The sequence below is a fragment of the Scyliorhinus canicula genome, chromosome 17 (genome assembly GCF_902713615.1).
Source record: "Scyliorhinus canicula chromosome 17, sScyCan1.1, whole genome shotgun sequence".
Taxonomy (NCBI): Eukaryota; Metazoa; Chordata; class Chondrichthyes; order Carcharhiniformes; family Scyliorhinidae; genus Scyliorhinus; species Scyliorhinus canicula.
The window spans coordinates 50535235-50555408 of NC_052162.1; the positions used below are offsets into that span (position 1 = coordinate 50535235).

The following is a 20174-nucleotide window of genomic DNA, read 5'->3' on the forward strand; positions in this document are numbered from 1 at the left end:
CTCCCTGGTAGCCCGGAGACGGGTCTTATTAGAATGGAGGGACCCGAGGGCGCTGAAAATGGGAGTGTGGGTGAGTGACCTGGCAGAGTTTCTTCGGCTGGAGAAGATAAAGTGCAACTTGAGAGGGTCTGTGGAGGCGCCTTGAGAGGGTCTGTGGAGGCACCTTGAGAGGGTCTGTGGAGGCGCCTTGAGAGGGTCTGTGGAGGCACCTTGAGAGGGCCTGTGGAGGCGCTTGAGAGGGTCTGTGGAGGGGTTTGCCCGGAGGTGGCAGCCGTTCATCAACTTCTTTGAGAACAGTTTAGATGGGGGGGGGGGGGGAGTGGGAGGCGGGATGGTGGGGTGTTCGTTATTTAGTTGGTTTGATTACTTGCAGCCCTGTTGGCTTGTTTTGTTTTATGGTTGTGTTTTTTTTTATAAATAATTTTTATTGAAATTTTTACAAAATACAAAACATAAACATCTTAACTCTATTAACATACAACCGCGGTAACACCCCATAAACAATGCCCCCCAGCTTCAAGAGCAACTTCAAACAAAAGTAAATAACAAAAACAAAGAAAAAGAGAAAAGAAAAAAAACAAAGGAGAGAGATAGCACCCTCCACAAACCCATGTGCGCAGTTCTCCCTCCCCCCGGGTTTCTGCTGCTGTCGGCCTATTTCCCTACCGTTCCGCCAGGAAGTCCAGGAAAGGCTGCCACCGCCTGGAAAACCCTTGTACTGATCCCCTGAGGGCAAATTTCACCCTCTTCAATTTAATGAACCCCGCCATATCCGAGATCCAGGCCTCCACGCTTGGGGGCCTCGCATCCTTCCACTGGAGCAAGATCCTCCGCCGGGCTACTAGGGACGCAAAGGCCAGAACCCCGGCCTCTATCGCCTCCTGCACTCCCGGCTCCACTGCAACCCCAAAAATTGCGAGTCCCCAGCCTGGCTCGACCCTGGATCCCACCACCCTCGACACCGTCCTCACCACCCCCTTCCAGAACTCCTCCAGTGCCGGGCATGCCCAGAACATATGGGCATGGTTCGCTGGACTCCCCGAACACCTGACGCACCTGTCTTCGCCCCCAAAGAACCTACTCATCCTAGATCCGGACATGTGGGCCCGGTGCAGCACCTTGAACTGGATGAGACTAAGCCTCGCACATGAAGAGGAGGAGTTCACCCTCTCCAGGGCGTCCGCCCATGTCCCCTCCTCAATCTCCTCCCCCAGCTCCTCTTCCCACTTCCCCTTCAGTTCCTCCACCGAGGCCTCGTCTACCTCCTGCATTACCCGGTATATGTCCGAGATCCTCCCTCCTCCGACCCACACCCCCGAGAGCACCCTATCCCGCACCCCTCGTGGGGGCAGCAAGGGGAACCCCTCCACCTGCTGCCTGGCAAACGCCCTCACCTGGATGTACCTAAACATGTTCCCCAGGGGGAGCCCAAACTTCCCCTCTAACTCCCCCAAGCTCGCGAACCTCCCCTCCACAAACAGGTCCCTCAACCTCCTAACCCCTGCCCTGTGCCAGCCCAGAAATCCGCCATCAATGCTCCCTGGGACGAACCGATGGCTCCCCCGTATCGGGGCCTCCATCGAGCCCCCCATTTCTCCCCTGTGCCGTCTCCATTGCCCCCAAATTTTGAGGATAGCCGCCACCACCGGGCTCGTGGTATACCTCGTTGGAGGGAGCGGCAACGGCGCCGTTACTAGTGCTTCCAGGCTCGTGCCCACACAAGACGCCGCCTCCATCCTCTTCCACGCCGCCCCCTCCTCGTCCATTACCCACTTACGGACCATCGCTGCGTTGGCAGCCCAGTAGTACCCACAAAGGTTGGGCAACGCCAGCCCCTCCCTATCCCTGCCTCGTTCCAGGAACACTCTTTGAACCCTCAGAGTCCCATGCGCCCACACATATCCCGTGATACTGCTGTTGACCCTCCTGAAAAAGGCCTTCGGGATAAGGATGGGGAGGCACTGGAACAGGAACAACAACCTCGGGAGCACCGTCATCTTGACGGACTGCACCCTCCCCGCCAGTGACAGCGGTAACATATCCCATCTCTTAAACTCCTCCTCCATTTGCTCCACCAATCTTGTGAGGTTGAGCTTGTGCAGGGCCCCCCAGCTCCCCGCCACCTGGACCCCTAGGTACCTGAAACTCTTCCCTGCCTGCTTCAATGGGAGCCTACCAATCCCCTCCTCTTGATCCCCCGGATGCACCACAAACACCTCACTCTTGCCCAGGTTCAGCTTATACCCCGAGAAACCCCCGAATTCCCTAAGAATCCTCATCACCTCCGGCATCCCCCCACAGGGTCCGCCACATACAGCAACAGGTCGTCCGCATACAGCGACACTCGATGCTCCTCCCCACCCCGCACCAGGCCCCTCCAATTCCCTGACTCCCTCAGTGCCATGGCCAGGGGCTCAATCGCCAACGCGAAGAGCAAGGGGGACAGGGGGCACCCCTGTCTCGTCCCACGATGCAGCCGAAAGTACTCCGACCTCCTCCTATTCGTGGCTACATTTGCCATCAGGGCCTCGTAGAGCAGCCTCACCCACCGGATAAACCCCTCCCCAAACCCAAACCTCTCCAACACCACCCACAAGTACTCCCACTCAACCCTATCGAAGGCCTTCTCCGCGTCTAACGCCACCACTATCTCCGCCTCCCCTTCCACAGGCGGCATCATAATGACATTGAGGAGCCTTCGCACGTTTGTGTTCAGCTGCCTTCCCTTCACAAACCCCGTCTGGTCCTCATGTATGACCCCCGGCACACAATCCTCTATTCTAGTGGCCAGGATTTTTGCCAGCAGCTTAGCATCGGCATTCAGCAGCGAAATCGGCCTATATGATTCACACTGCAGAGGGTCCTTGTCCCGCTTCAGGATCAAGGAAATCAGCGCCCGTGACATAGTTGGGGGCAGAGCCCCCCCCCTCCCTTGCCTCGTTAAAGGTCCGGACCAACAGGGGGCCCAACAGGTCCAAATACTTTTTATAGAATTCAGCCGGAAACCCGTCCGGCCCCGGCGCCTTCCCCGACTGCATGCTCCCTATCCCTTTGACCACCTCCTCCAACTCAATCGGCGCCCCTAGTCCCTCCACCTGCTCCTCTTCCACCCTCGGGAATCGCAACTTGTCCAGGAAGCGCCCCATTCCACCCTCCTCCACCGGGGGTTCAGACTGGTACAGTTCCCCATAGAAGTCCCTGAAGACCCCATTGACATCTATCCCCCTCCGCACCACCTTCCCAGCTCTATCCATCACTCCCCCAATCTCCCTGGCCGCGTCTCGCTTCCAGAGCTGATGCGCCAGCATCCTGCTCGCCTTCTCCCCGTGCTCATACACCGCCCCCTGTGCTTTCCTCCACTGTGCTTCCGCCTTTCTGGTCGTCAGTAAGTCAAATCTGGCCTGAAGGCTACGCCTCTCCCCCAGCAATCCCTCCTCTGGGGCCTCCGCATATCTCCTATCCACCTGCACCATCTCACATATCAGTCTCTCCCTCTCCCTCTGCTCCCCCCTCTCCCTATGGGTTCGAATGGAGATCAATTCCCCCCTCATCACCGCCTTCAATGCCTCCCAGACCGTCCCCACCCGAACCTCCCCGTTATCATTGGCCTCGAGGTATCTCTGAATACACCCCCGGACCCTCCCGGCCACCTCCTCATCTGCCAGCAGCCCCACCTCCATGCGCCAGAGCGGACGTTGGTCCCTCTCTTCCCCCAGCCCGAGGTCCATCCAGTGCGGGGCATGATCCGAAATGGCAATGGCGGAGTATTCCACTTGCTCCACCCTCGACACCAGCCCCCTGCTCAGGACAAAAAAATTAATCCTTGAGTAGGCCTTATGTACAGGGGAGAAAAACGAGTATTCCCTGGCCCTTGGCCTCGCAAACCTCCAAGGGTCCACCCCCATCTGGTCCATAAATCCCCTCAACACCTTAGCCGCCGCCGACCTCCTACCCGTCCGGGACTTGGATCGATCCAATGGGGGGTCCAGTACTGTGTTACAGTACCCCCCCCCAATGATCAGGCCCCCCGCTTCCAGGTCCGGAATGCGGCCCAACATACGCCGCATGAACCCCGCATCGTCCCAATTTGGGGCATAAACATTCACCAACACTACCCGCTCCCCCTGCAGCTTGCCACTCACCATCACGTACCTCCCGCCACTGTCAGCCACCACCTTCAACGCCTCAAACGACACCTTCTTCCCCACCAGGATCGCCACCCCCTTACTCTTCTCATCCAGCCCTGAGTGGAATACTTGGCCCACCCACCCCTTTCTCAGCCGGACCTGGTCCACCACTCTCAGGTGTGTCTCCTGGAGCATGGCCACATCCGCCTTCAGTCCCTTCAGGTGCGCAACTACTCAGGCCCTTTTGACCGGCCCATTCAGCCCCCTCACATTCCAGGTTATCAGCCGGATCCGAGGGCTCCCTGCCCCCTTCCCCTGCCGATTAGCCATACCCCATCCCTTGCCCACCCCTGGCCAGCGTCCCACGCTCTGCCAGTTTCCCGCGGCGGCAACTCCCCCCCCTCCAGCACCCCCTGCGTCCTCCAGCTCCTTCCTGACCGTTTCAGCAGCAATCCGGTACCCCCCCCCGCTCCCCCCACCCCGGCTAGGACCCCTCCTAACCGCGACACCCCCCCCCTCTACAGCACTCCCGTGAGCCAGCTATCTTCTGCTGACCCCGGCGGCTCCTGCCCTACTTTCGGCTCCTCCCAACGTGGGACTGCCCCTCCTCCATTGTGCCCGTCAACAAGTCCACCCTCCCCCGCTCCTGCGCGGGAAAAGAAAACCCGCCCCCTCCCTCTCCCAGCGCGGGAACCCCGCAGAAAGTTCATGGTTGTGTTTGATGTTTAAATATATAAATGCCTCAATAAAATATTTTTTAAAAAACAAATGTGCCTGGTTGATGATAATTGTACCCATGAAACCCAAGGGTGTTGCCGAATAGGACTCCTGACCTCCCTACAAGAATTAAGAACAGCACATTATGCAACTGGGTAGCCACGTATAGCCACAGGCTGAAGGGGGATGCTTGTGGTTGTGTAAGACACATCTTTACTGGACCAACTGTTTAAAGTAAAATTTACCCTTTTGTTTAAACGTAACTTGCCTGTTAATTCATGTTTAATTTGCATTGGTTCTGATTTGTGTTGAAGTAAAAGTTACAACAGTAATCTTGTTGGTAATTTCTTTATTTGAATATTTTGGGTTACAGTTTCCCACAGGCATCAAAACAGTATCTCTTTCTAAAAACTTCACCCTGCCCTTAAATGTCAGTTGTTATTCAAAAACATCTGCTCAAATCATCGTCACTGTTTATCATTTTGAGTGATATTCAGTACAACTATAGAGCACCCATCAAAGGGAAATGTACGTCAGGACCCATTGACAAGTTATTCATAAAAATTATTTTTAATTTGGGTAATAAACCATCTTCAATAATTTTTGATTGTTAAATTCTTTTAAAGTGCATATTTGAAAATGATAAGTTTCTGACAAAGCCCAGGTCTACAAACAAGACCGGGATTCTCTGATCCGAGTTCAACCTGCCACTGCTACCAGCGTGAATGGAGAATTTGGTGCTCAGCCAAAACTCCATTCACTGCAGCGGAACTGGGGAACCCCATCAGAACGGACCGAGAATTCTGGCCCAAGAACTAACATTTAAACCACACTATCACTTATTTCTCTAATTCCAGCAAAACCTAAGGCTGCATTTAAATCAACTAATGTGTGTAATAACTTTTAAATCTCTGTCCAGCAGGATTTTAAAAACATTTCTACTAGAAAATTCTATAGCATATAATGTGGGCCACAATAACGTAAACACATTCTCTGGATCTATAAAATCAACTCAAATGAACCAATCAGCTGTCTGTACCAAACTTCCAATGACCAATGCTAGTTTAGTAAACTTATGGAATACAGAAAATAGGTAATTAGTTATCCTTACTCAAAAGTACATAACATTCAGGCAGGCCAGCAGCGCGGGTTCAATTCCCGTACCAGCCTCCCAGAACAAGCGCCGGAATGTGGCGACTAGGGGCTTTTCACAGTAACTTCATTTGAAGCCTACTTATGACAATAAGTGATTTTCATTTAATTTCATTTCTATAGTTGTCATGGTGTATTTTAAACTGATGACTAAATTGCTGCATTGATGTATTGCTGCCTTCAGTAACATACGGAACTCCGAATCAGAGCAGCTCAAGTTTTGATTTTCTGATGAACGGTCGCAGACTTGAAACATTAACTTATTTGTTTTCTCTCCATAGATGGTGCCTGACCTGCTGGGCATTTTCCGTTTTTATTTCAGAGGTCAACCCTAGCTGTGATAGCAGCTCATAACTGCAACATGCAACCAAAGATCGGGAGCAGCAGTACGTGGAGTGTACAAATTACTATTGTATGTGGATTAGCATGAATTCAGTGCTAAAACCTGGTGGGTGAAGACCATGTTGAATTGCACCCTTGATGTTTCCAAAGGCTTCTGTATATTTATCTGTCACTAAATAATTCAATGTTAAATATCATCGTTGCTACCAAGAAATGTTACAGAGGTAGATAACAGTTCTTGCTTAAAGTTGCAGCAGTTTAATCTGTGATTTGATCATCAACACATTGGCATGTTTATACTCTGTTGTACAGAATTTCAGAGTTATGAGCTTATTAGACCAGAACTTGAATCCTGGGAGTCAAAATTCAGATCAAAACAGGAAGTGCCAGTCAGACTCACTTCCACACTTTCAACCCAAAACTATTTCCCTTCCGACTGAACCATTTAAAACACATTTAATCTGTTATTCTAAGATCAGAAAAATATTTATTCAACCGTGTTTCTGTACAAAGCAAAAGGAACTGAATAAATGACTTGCTCACAGTTTCTAAAACAGGCCTTTCCTTTTTTTGTGTTCTTCTGAAAAACAAGGAATTTTAATGATTCACTTTACCATTTTATTTATTTTCTTCATTATGTCTAGGTACAAGCAACATTGCACCAAATCTTGTGATGAATATCTCAAATATCCGATTGGCCAATAAAACCTTTCTGGCTGAGAATGTTGCGCAAGGCTAGTATCATTGCCAAACAAACTGTCTGCTCGTATCACCGCCACATCGGCTGTCTGTTCTGTTTTAGGGTTCTGGTATGTTGACCTACCATAGTAACTCTATCAGGGTTTGGTTTCTTGAGCTGCAGAGATTGTTTGGCATGAGGATTTCTGGAGTCTGATGTCAAAGTTTCTGATTTGCTCAGGAAACTCTTGGAAATCGTGACTGTAGAAGTCACAGTAAAAGTTGATTGATAAGAGCTACAGTTTGTCTTCTGATTTTGGATTGATTTTCTCCAGATTGTTGTTGCCTGTTCGGGTACTTTGACAGTTTCTTTTATTTCCTTCTCTATGCTCATTTGTTTAATTTCTGATGTGATAGATTTCCTTTGTACTGGATTGAGCGCATTCTTATTTGTTAAAGTTGGTATGGGTGAGAGAGGCTTTTCAGATGTATGTCCTTTATGTCCCAAAGGTGTTGGCTTCTGGCCTTTCAGACTTAGCACTGAGTGAATCTTGGTAGGGTCACTGTTCATTTTGAATTTTCCGTTCATAATCGAGCTCCTGCTTTCACCTTTGTCAGGGGCTGTCATAGGTTTCTTGACAAAATGAACCTTCTGATCAACTCTGGCTTCTACTCCCCCAAAAGTCTTTTTAGGAATTGGCAGCGATCGGTGAAACTGTTTCCTCTTTGTAGCTGCATCTTGTTCCCCTCTGTGCTCCAAGGACTCTCTCTTCCACTTTGAGCAGTGACTAGGATGTGATTTTTTCAATGACAAATTTTCATAAGATTTAAGTCTTTTGACTGGAGTTCTGCATTCAGCTGTGCGATTCAGCTTTGGATGTTCTTTGACAAGTGGAAGGATTTGTTGGGATTCTCCAGGTTCTCGTACAAGCTTTGCTGTTTCTTTGTTAGTCTCAGGTTCCTGGTTCTGACTGTTTACCCTTTCCTTTGGAATAGAATACCCAACCTGCATAACACAGTGACCCAGCTGTTGTATCAGAACTTTCTCAGACACCTTCCGCATGAGGTTTGCCAGTTCCTTGTCATTGAAGTCAGTAATTCTGCCATTTGTGTCACGGTCTTGTTCCACCTCTGCTACTCGCCCAGAGGAGGATGTCTCTTTCGTGCAATGTGCAGTAGAGAGAGAGTCATGTTTATAAGACCTGCGTTCCCATCGCCTCATACTCTGACTTTGTAGATTTCTGGTAAGTGACCTCTCCAGCTCATCTTGACCGAGTTCAATTTCGATGGAGGAACAAGTTGCAACCGAGTGCCGCTTCTCTGCCATTTCCTTATCTCTCTGTTGCCTCTTCAGTTCTTCAATTTCACGATTTGCATTCTCCTGTGAAACAGAAATAATGTTAATCATTAATAATGGGGGGGGGGGGGGGGGGGGGGGTGGAATCTGAATAAATTCCTTTATTTATGGATAACATACAGCACAGAAGGTGGCCATTTCGTCCATCAAGTCCATGCCAGCTCACTGTACAGAAATCCAGTCAGTCCCACTCCCCATTCAGTCTCCATAGTCCCCCAAGTTTATTTCCTGTAAGTGCATATTCAATTTCCTTTTAAAATCATTGTTTCTGTATGCCCCATCTTGTGGGCAGTGATTTCCAGGTCATTACACTTGCTATGCTTACTTTGCTCCGGAACTCTTGCCCAAAATCTCATCTCCTAGTCCTTGTTCAATCAGCTAATTTCTTTACCTATCTTATCTAAGCCTGTCATAACCTTGTACACCTTTATAAAATCTCCTTAGTCTCCTTTGCTCCGACGAGAACAACTTGAGCCGTTCCAACCTAATCTTGTAACTAAGGGGGCCTTAGTTACAATTAGTGAACAATTCTGGCAAACTTCGCTACACACTCTCAAGGACCTTTAAATCTTTTCGAAAGTGTAGTGACCAGAATGGGCCACAGTATTCAAGTTGCCGCCGAACCAGAGCTTCATAAAGATTCAGCATAACCTCCTTGCGTTTGAACTCAATGCTTCTGTTCCCATCTGCTTTGCTAACCACTCTCAATGTGTCCTGCCACCGTCAGATTTTTGTGCACAGCCACCCCCCAGGTCACTATTTCTGTATAATCTTTAGAATTGTGCCATTAAGTCTATATTGCTTCTAATCATTCTTTCTGCCAAAATGCATCATCTCATACTTATCCAAATTACATTCCATCTGCAGCTGGTCTGCATTTTCTGCTAGCCTATCTATGTCCTGGTACAGGCAATTTGTATCATCCTCACAGTTTGTTACTTCTTCAAGTTTGGTATCATTGGCAAATTAAAAAAATTCACTCTGTATTCTAAGATCCAAATCATTTGTTTAAAGCATAAAAAGCAGTGGTCTTAGCACTGCCATTTAGGGAACACCACTATCTAGGACCCTCCAGTCTGAAAAACAATCATCTACCTTGACTCGTTGCTTTCTGTCCTTTAGCCACTTTTTTATGCAATTGCACACTGGACCTCCTATTCCATAAGCCTCAATTTTGTTAAACAGGCTTTTATGTCGTACCATGTCAAACACTTCCTTAAAATTCATATACACATCGACCACATTCCCACTGCATTCCCTTTATTAACTTTCTCAGTTACTTCATCAAAAAAATTGTACAGTAAGAAGTTTTACAACACCAGGTTAAAGTCCAACAGGTTTGTTTAGAATCACTAGCTTTCGGAGCACAGCTCCTTCTCAGGTGATTTTTTTCACTGCCTCTTCCAGACAGGGGTCTCTATTCTTGGGGTGGACTGTAGGGGGGTCTCCATATTCGCCCCCATTCTCGGGGAGGAGGGGGCAGACAATCTGGTGGTGGGGGGCTCCGGCGGGTGGCTAGTTGCAGGATCTCGCTATCGGGCCACCCATTCAAAATGGAAGCCTGATAGTGGGATCCCCTTGGGAAGCCCTCGTAATCCATAGATTTGCATGGCAAAAGATTGGGAATCACTTCCTCATTTGCTCAATGCCAATCTGGTGCATTTCAGCTCAGACAGGAGAATATAGTCTCCCAAATGGAGAATGTCGCCCAAGGTAAGCTGTTCTGCCGTTTCCACCCCACTTAATTTCGTAAACTAGGATGCAAGCCAACCAGACTAAGTGATTTATCTAGGTAGATAGTGTTGCCAAAGTCCCAGATGACCGACCATAGGCCGCTTTTCTCTTTGAGGGGAGAGCTGATTGGTCGTGATTTAACCTGAGGATCACCACAACTCAAGCAAGGGGCATTATTGAGAAGGCAGGCCTTCATGAATAACCTCAGCCGGTACAGGAATTGAACCCGCACTACTAGCCTTGCTCTACAGCACGAACCAGCTTTCTAGCCAAGTGAGGTAAACAGGCCCCCAGTTGTGATTTATCGACACTAAGCAAAGCTAAAATTTCCAATACTTCCTCCCTCTTAAATTGTCACAATATCCAGAAATAGGCCATTCTGCCCCTTGAGCCTGCTCCGCTGTTTGATAAGATCATGGCTGATTTGATAGTAACCACAAATCTGCATCCCACCTGCCTCCGATAACCTATTACTCCTTGCTAACCGTAAAGAATCCATCCACCTCTGCCTTAAAAACATCTGAATACTCAGCTTCGACCGCCTTTTCAGGAAGAGTATTCCAAAGACTCACAACCCTCTAAGTGAAAAACTTTCACCTCATTCTGGTTTAGTGGGTGACCCCCTTATTTTTAATCAGTGATCTAGACTCTCCCACATCCACCCTTTCAAGACCTCTCAGGATCTTCAACGTTTCAATCAAGTTGTTTCGTACTCTTCTAAATTTCAGTAGATGCAAGCCCAGCCTGTCCAATCATTCCTTATAATACAATCCAGCATAGTAATAATAATCTTTATTAGTGTCACAAGTAGGCTTACTTTAACACTGCAAAGAAGTTACTGTGAAAATCCCCAAGGCGCTTTTGTAGCTTTTGAATCTCAGCCAAGTATTCATAATAACCTTGGCTATTTTAATAATAGTCCTTGGGCAATGCCAATACAAAATCTGTTGAACCTGCAAGAACAGATGATTCTTTTCTAATCCACACCAGATGACTGTGAATCACAGTAGTACTGCAGAGGGTATTTCCTTAACTCTGACAGCTTCAGCCAGTTTTTCATGTTTAAAAGGCTGGGATTTAAAAAAAACATTAGATCAGGACATTTAAACAGATCTTATCCACCTTTCACAAGAGTTTACATCTAATCGATAAATTTGTGACTCCCACCTTGCGGGTTAAGGCGCTTGGAACAGCGAAAAAGGGGTATGTTTGAACTCAGCGCTAATTTCCAATGGGCCTGCAGATTTTGGTTTTCTTGCCTATATGATTTATGTCTCGCCCTATTCCCCCCCCCCCCCCCCCCCCCCCCCGGCAAAAATTGGGATCTGTCAAAAAGGGGGGCTGGGATTTATATATCTGGGTCCCACCTACCATTTTGAAAGTCTCTGGGGTTGGCCTGATTTCCCAAAACTCCAGCCCTGACTGTCAGCATTAAGAATGGCTAATAGACAGAGGTCGCAGCAGCAGCAACCCGGGGGGGAGGGGAGGGGGGGGGAGGGGGGGGGGTGGCAACAACGGTTGTGGTGGGTTATTTACGGTTGAAATGCGGGCAAATTTGCTCGCAGTTCATGTTTGATGTTGATTGTTGCTTTGTTTGTTTTTGGGGGAGGGGGGGGAGGGACAACGCGCGCGCGAGTTCGGGCGGGGGGGGGGATATTTGTTAAGAGGGAATATTTTGTAATATTTTATAGTTAGTTGGGGTAAATATCTTCATGTAAAAAATTCTTTCAATAAAAATTATTTTAAAAAAAAAGAATGGCTAATAGGGCAGCACGTTGGCCTAGTGGTTAGCACAGCTGCCTCATGGCGCTGAGGTCCCAGGTTCGAATCCCGGCTCTGGGTCACTGTCCGTGTGGAGTTTGCACATTCGCCCCGTGTCTGCGTAGGTTTCGCCCCCACAACCCAAAAAATGTGCAGAGTAGGTGGATTGGCCACGCTAAATTGCCCCTTAATTGGAAAAAATAATTGGATAATCTAAATTTTAAAAAAAGTATTTAAAAAAAAAAAAAGAATGGCTAATAGATCTGTATGTGTCCAGTAACATTGCCCCTCAATATGGCAATACCACGACTGTGTGCAAGGCACTGCTACTGTGCTTGGAAATGCTATCATGTTGCCAATATTCTCCTCAGGAACAGACAAAAGAAAGCAATATCCACAGCAGATAGTGGCAGCGGATATCAGAGCCTGGAAATTACTTTTGGCGACATTAGAGGACGAACATTTAATTTGCTTGTATGGTATTTCTATATCAGTTATTTTAGTGGAGGTAATATTCCATTTAAAATAGGTAGTTAATGACTACTTTAAAATAGTGTGCAGAAGAATGCCACACCAACATGTTGTGCTTGTTAATGTAACCAGCAATTTCTAATGTCTGGCTATTTGAAGATATGGGGCAGGATTCTCTGCACCCCGATGCTGAAATCGCGTTCGGCGACGGGGCGGAGAATCCGTTTTCTCGCACGAAATCGGGACTGTCGCCAGTTCCACTATTTTCAGCCCCCCGAAAAGCCGACTATCCACCGCCTCAGGCCATTGCTTGAGGGCCGCCCCGCTATCATCCGTCCCCGACCGCCCGAATTCCCTACGGCGTGGTTCTAATATGGTCCTGTCACATGGCGGCTGCGGGGTCAGTCCGGGGCTGCCACAGTCGGGGGAGGGCCGATCGGAGGAGGGGGGGGGGGGGCTTCATTCGGGACTGTGCGCAGGTGGTCCGGGTCAGGTGAGCACTATTTCGACAGTCTAGATCGGCCTAGATCGGTCTAGATCGGCGACCATGGAGCACGGCGCGACTGCTGGAGGCCACTGCCATGCGCGGCCTCTGACCCGGAAGTGCGGGGGGCGTATCGGCAGCTCGAGCTGCAAGCTCTACGAATGCTGCCTCCTAGCCCCCAGCAAAACGGTGAATCTGTGGCCTTTTGACGCCAGCATTCCTGGCCTAAAAGACCACAGTTTTCACGACGGAATGTGGACATAGTCCCAAAAACTGAGAATCCAGACCATGAAATCAGCACCAAGAAGAAAAAATGATTTGACCAACACTGATGAATACACGACAATCCCAAGTAGAATCATGCATTGGTGTCCTTTCCGTATATAAATTCAAGTTTAGATAGCAAAATATTCAACTGGTGTGGGAAGGGAAGGAGGGAAGGCTATGGGCGGGACACTCCGTCAGCCGATGTCAGAATCCGGGAAACGCAATTGGGCGGAGAATCACATGAGATGAAAATCGTGGGCGGTGCCACACTCGACGAAATGCCATGCTCCAGTGCCTCGACAGTGGTGTCAATGTGTTCTACTCCGCGTGTACAATAAACGCTGTTGCATACAATTAACAGGCCTGACCTTGATTCTCTGGGGCTCCCGCGATGCTCTGCCTCCAGCAAGATAATTACTTCTGGTGAGTTTCACTTGTGGTTTTAAAAGCCAGGAAACAGGCGCCATGGCTACTGAGGGAGAGAGTGGGTACAAAAAGTGTCCAACATTGCTATAGTGTGCTGACAGTTGTGCTGCCAGCTGGGGAGCTTCTGACAGGGTGGGGGGAGTAGTGGGGGCAGGCAGGAGGTGGTCCGTGGGGTCGGGGTGGACAGGCATGGAACATCATTGCCGCAGCCTGTAAGACAACCATGTAGCTCGCACACTGCTGACTGCCCACTGTGAACTTAGTGCCACGGGTCATATGGGTGTCCCCTAGGCCACCCCACAGGTATCCTCTAGCCCCAGCTGGCCTGTCAATGAATGGGCGCACTCCAGCGCAAGCAGTGCCATCTTGTTGGCTGGAATGTGTGTGTGTGGGGAATGGAGTGCTATTATGCGGCTGCAGCCTGTCAGCCAATTCCCACCAAGGCGAATCAGACACCATTTTTCATTAGAATTGCTCATGTTCCATGAGTCGCCAGTGCTAGCCCATTAACGGTTCCGGAATTGCTCTGGGACCGGCGCCAATTTTGCTCTTGTAGATTCTGTCCCAAAGCCTACACTTAAGACTCCGAAACAGAGAATTCAGTCCTATTTGTCTTGGAAGGACCACGTTACACAGTCATTATTCCCCAGTGCTGGTATTATTCGAGTGGCACAGAAGCATGCCAGAGCCAATGCAATCAGATCAACATTGTTTGGGACCAATATTCTTTGGGATAATTCTTACATTCCCAGTAGACGGGTTTGCAGGTGAGGAGGGCAATGCAAAATTCTTTGAATTACCTTCCCACTAGGCGACTCCCTCCCCAACCTCTCTCCAAATTTTGGTTGGTGGGCAAGCCTTTGACTGACCTGCCCTCCCTTGCTCCAACTGAGGCCTTGAGTGGCCAATTAATGATCACTAAAGGACCATTCCTTACCCAACGTCAATTTTCAGGCTGGTGGGAACAGTTCAGGAACAGGGGAGGAAGAGCAGAAACTGAAACTGCTCAGAACTCAGGGGCAACACGGTAGCATGGTGGTTAGCATAAATGCTTCACAGCTCCAGGGTCCCAGGTTCGATTCCCGGCTGGGTCACTGTCTGTGTGGAGTCTGCACGTCCTCCCCGTGTCTGCGTGGGTTTCCTCCGGGTGCTCCGGTTTCCTCCCACAGTCCAAAGATGTGCGGATTAGGTGGATTGGCCATGCTAAATTGGCCGTAGTGTCCTAAAAAGTAAGGTTAGAGGGGAGGGGTGTTGTTGGGTTACGGGTATAGGGTGGATACGTGGGTTTGAGTAGGGTGATCATTGCTCGGCACAACATCGAGGGCCGAAGGGCCTGTTCTGTGCTGTACTGTTCTATGTTCTAACTCTGGCGGGAAGTGGGGATGGTCGCCTCCATCAACAGTTTCTTTTCAACCACACAAGAGCTGTCCCCTGTATGTATTCACTTCCTTCTGGCCTTTCCACCAACATCCCCTTACCTGCCCTGCCCTGCCCATATACGTCGCCAGACCTCACCTGCCCCGAGACCCCCAACATTTACCTGGCACTGTGTTCCCGGCCTTAGACTCTGCAGACTGCCTGTAGTCCCAGTCCTGTCCATATAGTTTCTGGCACTGCTGGGATTACAGAGCTGCCAGAAAATCTGATTGGCTGGCAACTCATTAAGGTGAGAATTCCTTTTAACATGATGGGGAGTTAGGAGGAGGGGAGGGCCGGGGGGAGTCCAGCTTCCAGCCATTTAGTGCTCCTTGGACCATTACATGGCCGGCGTCTGTGTGTTGGCCACTGACTCAGGTGACGGAAAGGGAAACCCCGCCATCCTAAAAATCTTGGCCCTTGGGTTGGGGTGGAGAGAAGACAGGTCTGTTGCTCCAAGGTGAAATGTCAATTCACTCCCCCTCAGCAGGGGAGCTCGTATTCCATGCGCCCCACAGGGACATCAATTGGATCATCCCTGTGGGTCTTGTGTGAGTTATTACATCACTCTCCCCTGAAGTCGTAAGCCCTTCTGTCATGGAGGCTGGAGGAAATCACCTACAAGGCAAATGGCAGCCAAAGAGGACTCTCAGCCAACTACTATTTTTTGTGGGAGTGCACAGGAAATTTGTTTAAGTGTGTGGACCCTTTAGATTCTTTTGCACAGTTGTGCATGTAAAGTAACTTAAAGGGGACAAATTTTGTGGCACCTCTGTGAGATCCTTTCAGGGCCATGCAGCTCAGTGGTTGCTATAATATTCACAGGAGTCCCAAGAAGACTGAAACACAGGTTTATTTTGTCAAAGACAAACAAGGCCACAGATGCGGCGTGCAGTACTCCAGTCCCAGCTAGAACTTCCGAAGTGCCTGTTCCAACCCTGGACGGCTTTTAACTGCCCGGTTCAATGAGCCCCAGCTGTTAGACCTCCACCCCTCAGCAGGGGAGCTCGTATTCCATGTGCCCCACAGGGACATCAATTGGATCATCCCCGTGGGTTCTGTGGGAGTTATTACATCACTCTCCCCCGAAGTCGTAAGTCCTTCTGTCATGGAGGGTGGAGGAGATCATCCTCATCGCTCCGCCCGCAGCTGTGGGGCCGGGTCAGGGTGTGTGTAATGTGTAGGAGAGCATTGCTTCCACGCCGATCGTCTGGGGGGTGCTGTCGGCAGTCTCTCCCTGGCCAAACTGTCATCTGAGACTATGGATGCTTCTGTCTCCATGTCTGATCCAGAATCTTCCATCTTGTGCATTCCTGCGTCCTGGCCCTTGGGGAGTGTTGCTCCTTGGCCCCTGGATGAGGGGCAGGAGGGGTGAAGATCTGACTCATCTGGCGGGGCCGGTCCTGATGTGGAGTTCCTGCCTTTAAGGTGGTCCTCGTGTTTTCATACCGTTCACTCCTTGATTTTATTGTTTAAGAGACTGGCCCTACCTTCTCCACAGGGGACGTCTCCAAAATACGTACAGTGTTCCTTGGCCTAAAACCCTCTGTCCTCCTTCTGTTAGCTATGGTATATTTTCTGAAGATCCTATTTTCTCTCCACCTTCCGAACATTAGGAAATGTCAGGCTAAGACAAATACTTAGTCTTCGACCCATCAACAATTCTGTCAGTGCTACCCCAGCCGCTATATGCAGTGTGGTCCGATAGCTAAATAAGAATCGCACAATTTTACTTCATCAACCTGTGGCCCGTTTCTTTATGCCCCTTTTAAAGGTCTGTGTTGCCCGCTCAGCGAGGTCTTTTGAATAGTGGTGGTATGAGTGTGTTTTACATCATTCGTCTGCATGAAGTACGAAAATCCCTCACTGGTAAAAGGGGTGCTGTGATCAGTAACACCTCCGGGATGCTTGACACTAAACGATTGGCATTGCTTCTCAATGGTAGTCTGTGAAGTGATGGATGATACCTGGTAAATGTCCGACCATTTTGAGTTGGCATCAATGAGTAGCGGAAACATTGATCCAAAGAGAGATCCGACGAAGGTGGCGTGTAACCCCACCCAGGGCTGGCCTGACTACTCCCAGGGGTGAAGAGATGCTGCTGGCGGGAGCTTTTGATGCTCCTGACATGCTGTGCACTGCTGCACCAACCTCCCGATTGCGCCATCAAACACCGGCCATCACATGAAACCTCTGGTGATCATCTTCATTTTGGACACTCCTGGGTGTCCATTATGCAAGTCAGTTTTCCTGCCTTGGCTTGGGACCAGAACACGGGCTGCCCACAGGATAATGCCATCCTTTATGCTAAGCTCTTGTTGCTTAGCCATGAAAACCCACAGCTCCCCAGGCAATTTTCCTCAGGAAATGTAGTCCCGTGCAGAACGGATCTGCGAGACTGTGACCGGCAAGGTGTCCATAAAATTCAGCGGCAACCTGGCTTTGTCAGCTCCTGGGGACGGTGCGCGGGGGGGGGGGGGGGGGGGGGGGGGGGGGGGGGGGGGGGGCGCAACGGTCTGTTATGATTGCAAAGTGCTGCCCATAAACGTACTGGTGGAACATTTTAACCACAAAGATTACGGTTAGCCCTTCCTTTTCCATCTGAATGTACCTATGCTCTGCATCAGCCCAAGTCCTTGATGCATAAGTTATTGGCCTGTCCGTCCCATCATCCATCTTGTGTCATTTAGGGAGGCATCACAGTTGATTAGGAGTGGCCTGGAAGAGTCAACAACTGACAAATGTCAGATGTATTTTAGGAGGGCATGCGGCGATGCCAATACTTGGAATGAATTTACTGTGAAGTTTACGAGTCAGAGGAACGACTGTAGTTCAGTTGAGTTCTCAGGCATGGTGGTCTGCTTGATAGCTCAAACCTTCTTCTCCATCAGCTGCTTATCGACCCAGTACCTCAGGTATGTGACTTCTTTCACCAGAAATACACATTTGCCCCTTTTTTGGCAAACGGCAGCCTAGAGAAACGGCGGAGGACTTCCTCTAAATTATCCAGGTGTTCCTTCTCGGTGGCTCCGGTAATTAGGACATCATCTAAGTAAACTGCCCCCCTTGGGAGCCCATAGAGGATGCTCTCATAACCCACTGGAAGATTGCACAGGTAGACAATACTCCGAATGGGAGCAGGTATACTCATACAGACCCCTGTGGGTATTGATTATCACAAACCCTCTGGATGCTGCATCCAACTCCAACTGGAGGTATGTATGGCTCATATCTAATTTGGAGGAGTAACCACCAGCCAACTTCGCATAAAAAGTGTGTGGCATTGGGTACCCATCCAACCAGGAGACCTTTTGTAATCGCCACACAGGTTGATGGTTTTGTCCTGCTTCAGCACTGGGACTACAAGCACTGCCCACTCCGTGAACTGGACAGAACGAATAATCCCCAAACTTTCCAGCTGGCTGAGCTTGTCATCCACTTTCAACAACAGGGCATAGGGAAATGGGCAGGCCCTAAAATAGTTTGGTTGGGCTTCTGTCCATGGCTCCCTTTACATTCCCCAAGCCACCTTGGTAAACCTCCAGGTAGTTCCCCAACCCTTGTACAACCCGCCTGTGCCCGTTTTGAACATTTCTGCTGCCAATCCAGGTGAAGTCTCTGCAGCCAGTTACGGCCCAAGTGACTGGGTCCGAGCCCCTGTACCACCATCGGGGGTAAGCAAACAGATTGTTGCCTGTAGGCAACCGGAGTCGTTGCCGTGCTAGCAATGGCCAGCCGTTCTCTCGGTATATGTTGCCAATTGTGCTTTAGTGTGCCATAGGTCCAGGCGTTGGATCCCTGAGTGGACTTTCCAGTGAATTTGCTGTCCCGTACCGGCCTCCCCGAACAGGCGCCGGAATGTGGCGACTAGTGGCTTTTCACAGTAACTTCATTTGAAGCCTACTTGTGACAATAAGCGATTTTCATTTCATTTCATTCCTATAACCGAGATAGCAGCACCTGTGTCAATTTCCATCTCTAGTGGGTGGCCATTAATCTGGTAATTTTGATGGGGTTTACTCTTGGTGTGGCAGTGTAGTTTAGCTGCAACTCCTCAGGTGTGCTCAGTGTAAAGTCTGGCTCTGGGTAGATGACTCCCCCGATGAGGGTTTTGGCATTTCTGGTCCCCACGGTTCCTTCGACTACAGGTGCAGTATCGCTGTTAGTCATCCTCCTGGACCCCAGGGGAAATGTCTCGCAGGGCTGTAGAGGCCCTTGGCCACTGGGTCTGGCCCCAATGCTGCTCAGGTGGTGGCTGAGTCCAACAGGCCTTCAGGGGGCGTTATTCTCTAGAATGGCCCAATGCTATTCACTTCCATATCTAATGACCGCTGGAGTTCCTGGATTTCCTTCTCTGCGTTTCCATACAAGGTGAATAACTCTATGGCATTTTTCAAGTCCAAAGAAGCATCTGCCAGCAACTTACATTGGGTCACCATGTTGTTTACGCCACACACAATGTGGTCCCTCAGCATCTCCGGCAGGGATGGCCCATAGTCGCAATGCTCGGGCAGCTTGCGTAGGCGCGTTAAGAATTCTGTGACTGACTCCCCTAGTGTTTGCCTGGCCATATTGAACCTGTACTTCTGTACTATCACCAACGGTCTAGGGTCATAATGGCCCGTCATCAGGGCTACCAGCTCGTCAAAAGTCTTTGAATGTGGGGCCGCAGGGTAGGTAAGGTTTTGATAACACTAAAGGTAGGGGCCCCAAAGGAGTATCACCTTTTCTCGGTCACCTCCTGTAATGGCATTCATGTGAAAAAAATACTGGATTTGTTCAGCATACTTGGCTCAATCTTCTTCACCTACGTTGAAAGCTTCAAGCCTCCCAAAAGCAGCATTTTAAAATTTGCTATGACCTTGCTCCCTTGCAGTGAAATTTAACCGTGGTCCAGAATCGCAGCCTATAGTTCCACTTTTCTTTCTTACCAGTATAATATTTACAGGAGTCCAAAGAAGGATTAAACAAACATGTTTATTCTGTCAAAGAAAAACTAGGCTGCAACGTGGGAAATGTGGGCGCGATTCTCCGCCCCCCACGACGGGTCGGAGAATAGCGGGAAGGCCTTCCCCCCCCCCCCCCCCCACGGCCGCCCCACGACACAAATTGCTGCTCGCCGTTTTTTTTACGGCGAACAGCGATTCTCCCCTATCCGATGGGCCGAGTTCCCAGGCCTTTACGGCCGTTTTCACGAACGCAAACACACCTGCTCTCACCGTTCGTGAAAACGGCCGCAAAG

The 20174-nt window shown here is 49.5% G+C and overlaps 1 protein-coding gene across 1 annotated transcript in view; it reads right to left on the bottom strand.

Annotated features, from left to right (window-relative positions):
• Positions 1–6971: 6971 nt before the first annotated feature.
• fhdc2 (FH2 domain containing 2) overlaps positions 6972–20174 on the bottom strand; it is an 80600-nt gene continuing 67397 nt past the window's right edge. Inside the window, exon 12 of the mRNA XM_038775953.1 lies at positions 6972–8397. Within this exon, the coding sequence (XP_038631881.1) occupies positions 7108–8397 (1290 nt within the window). The 3' untranslated portion in view covers positions 6972–7107. The remainder of the gene's footprint in view (positions 8398–20174) is intronic.